The sequence below is a fragment of the Mandrillus leucophaeus genome, unplaced genomic scaffold (genome assembly GCF_000951045.1).
Source record: "Mandrillus leucophaeus isolate KB7577 unplaced genomic scaffold, Mleu.le_1.0 Scaffold414, whole genome shotgun sequence".
In the NCBI taxonomy this organism is placed as follows: Eukaryota; Metazoa; Chordata; class Mammalia; order Primates; family Cercopithecidae; genus Mandrillus; species Mandrillus leucophaeus.
The window spans coordinates 401,576-403,751 of record NW_012104410.1 but is presented as its reverse complement, the minus strand read 5'-3'; the positions used below and the strand labels follow the sequence as shown (position 1 = coordinate 403,751).

General features: G+C 47.4%; 1 protein-coding gene across 5 annotated transcripts in view; it reads left to right on the top strand.

Annotated features, from left to right (window-relative positions):
• Positions 1 to 2,176, top strand: part of CALCOCO1 (calcium binding and coiled-coil domain 1) — an 18,125-nt gene that overhangs the window by 5,271 nt on the left and 10,678 nt on the right. For all 5 annotated transcript variants that reach the window (XM_011992585.1, XM_011992583.1, XM_011992582.1 and 2 more), the window contains 2 exons: positions 731 to 889; positions 1,297 to 1,445. In XM_011992585.1, coding sequence (XP_011847975.1) covers positions 731 to 889; positions 1,297 to 1,445 — 308 coding nt within the window. The remainder of the gene's footprint in view (positions 1 to 730; positions 890 to 1,296; positions 1,446 to 2,176) is intronic.

Sequence of the window (2,176 nt, the reverse complement as noted above, 5' to 3'; positions counted from 1 at the left end):
TGTTTATATCTCACATAAGTGAAAGATGTGTGATGAGCTCCTACTCTCTATTGTGTTTTCACCATTATGATTCTCATTTGAGCCCTACAACAATTCAGACTAAGGGATCATGTTACAGATGAGGACATGTTTCTTAACTTAGAGAAGTTAAGAAACTTGTTCAAAATCACATAGCCAGCTGGGTGTAGTGGCATGCGCCTATAGTCCCAGCTACTGGGGAAACACTGTAGTGGAAGGATTGCTTGAGGCCAGGAGTTTGAGGTACTGTATGCTGTGGTTGCACCTATGGCTAGCCACTGCACTCCAATCTGGGCAACATAGTGAGACCCTGTCTTTAAAAAAATCACATAGCTAGTAAAAATTGCATTGAAGATTTGAACCCAAGTCTGTCCAACTCCAGAGCAGATAGGGTAAAATTAAGGGAGCCATCCCTTGTGTTTGTGTTCATTGACATGCCACACAAGGGATTCCTGCAATTGCTGGGTGAGGAAAGGGCCAGGCCTAGGGTGGGGAAAGGTAAGAGGGATGGGCAATTCAGAGTGCCGTGAGCTGGTGCATCTGACTGGGTGATGGACAGGATTCGGTAGCACACCTAGCATCCCCTTCCTCACCTCTTTATAGCCCAAAGCTATATAACTTCCCAACCCCAGAATGCACCTGGAGTGTGGTAAGGATGGAACCTTAGAAGGGGTACTCCACCAGCACACTCCCCTTCTTCTGCCGCCTGTAGAACCAGCTCGATGAGAGCCAGCAAGAACGGAATGACCTGATGCAGCTGAAGCTGCAGCTGGAGGGACAGGTGACAGAGCTGAGGAGCCGAGTGCAGGAGCTCGAGAGGGCTCTGGCAACTGCCAGGCAGGAACACGCGGAGCTGATGGAACAGTATAAGGTGGGAGCTGGGCCAGGTAGGGGGTAGGGTCTGGCTGCTCATCCAGTGTGCAAAATCTAAACCCACTGAAGAGAGTGAAGGAGAGATGTTAGTGGGCTTTTATGATGGTTCTGACATCAAGAAAATAGGTTTAAGGGGTAATGGTTGGGATTAAACTTGATATGACAAGAGACGTGTTCCAAACTTGTAATGAGACTCAGTTCTTTGAACATAGGAATGCTGAGGTAAGGTGGAGGTGGCCACGTTGATAGGTAAAGGAATGTTCCAGCAGTTTCTTTTTCAAGGAAGGCAATGTGATAGCCAGGTGGGAGCAGTCAGACCCTGGTGTGCTCTTCCTAAGCCTTTGTTCCACTACTTGAGAGATGAATCCCAACCTCCCTTTTCTTCTGGGGGAAACTTAATTTCAGGGGATTTCCCGGTCCCATGGGGAGATCACAGAAGAGAGGGACATCCTGAGCCGGCAACAGGGAGACCATGTGGCACGCATCCTGGAGCTGGAGGATGACATTCAGACCATCAGTGAGAAAGTGCTGACGAAGGAAGTGGAGCTCGACAGGTAAGGGGAGTCCACTGACCCCGTCACTTCCTCTCCTTTCCATGACCCCCACGCTCCAGCCCCCTCTCTCAGGCGGGCAGACCTGCTGTCTGCCTCACATGCTTTCTCTTTCCCTCCTACCCTCACTCATGCTAGTCCAATTACTGGGGATACCCTTTTCTGCCGAGCTCTCTACCATCTTTCCGCACGCTATTCTGTATTCCTTTGCTTTGGAAATAATCATAGTTACCACTTATCGTGCAGCAAAAGCTGAGCAAGAGCTAGGAGTGGAGGATTTGGAAGAAGAGAATGGATGAAAGTCAGTGCAAGATAAGAGAGGATGGATTTCAGATTTGGCAGCAGGAAAGATAAGATTGGACTGTGTTCTTACTATTAAGAAACATTAGAACTGGTGATCCGGGAATGTTATGGAATCTCTCCTCTGGAAAAAAAGATACAAATCATAGACTCTTAGCATTGGGAATGTAAGATATGTATGAGGGTATGTAAGAGGTCACCCTCAAGAGGCAGCCTCTTTAACATTTGACAGCTGTCATTTTTGTATCTCTTGTATTGAGCCAAACTCTACTCTCCTACAACTTAGCAGGGGGTCCCGAGACCTCTGGAGCCACATAAAATAAATTTCTTTCTGCTTCCAGAAAGTTGTTTCCTCTACCAAGTAGCATAAATATTGACCACCACCTCCCATGTCTCCCTTCAAATTTTCACCGGTTTAAATACTCTAGTTCCTT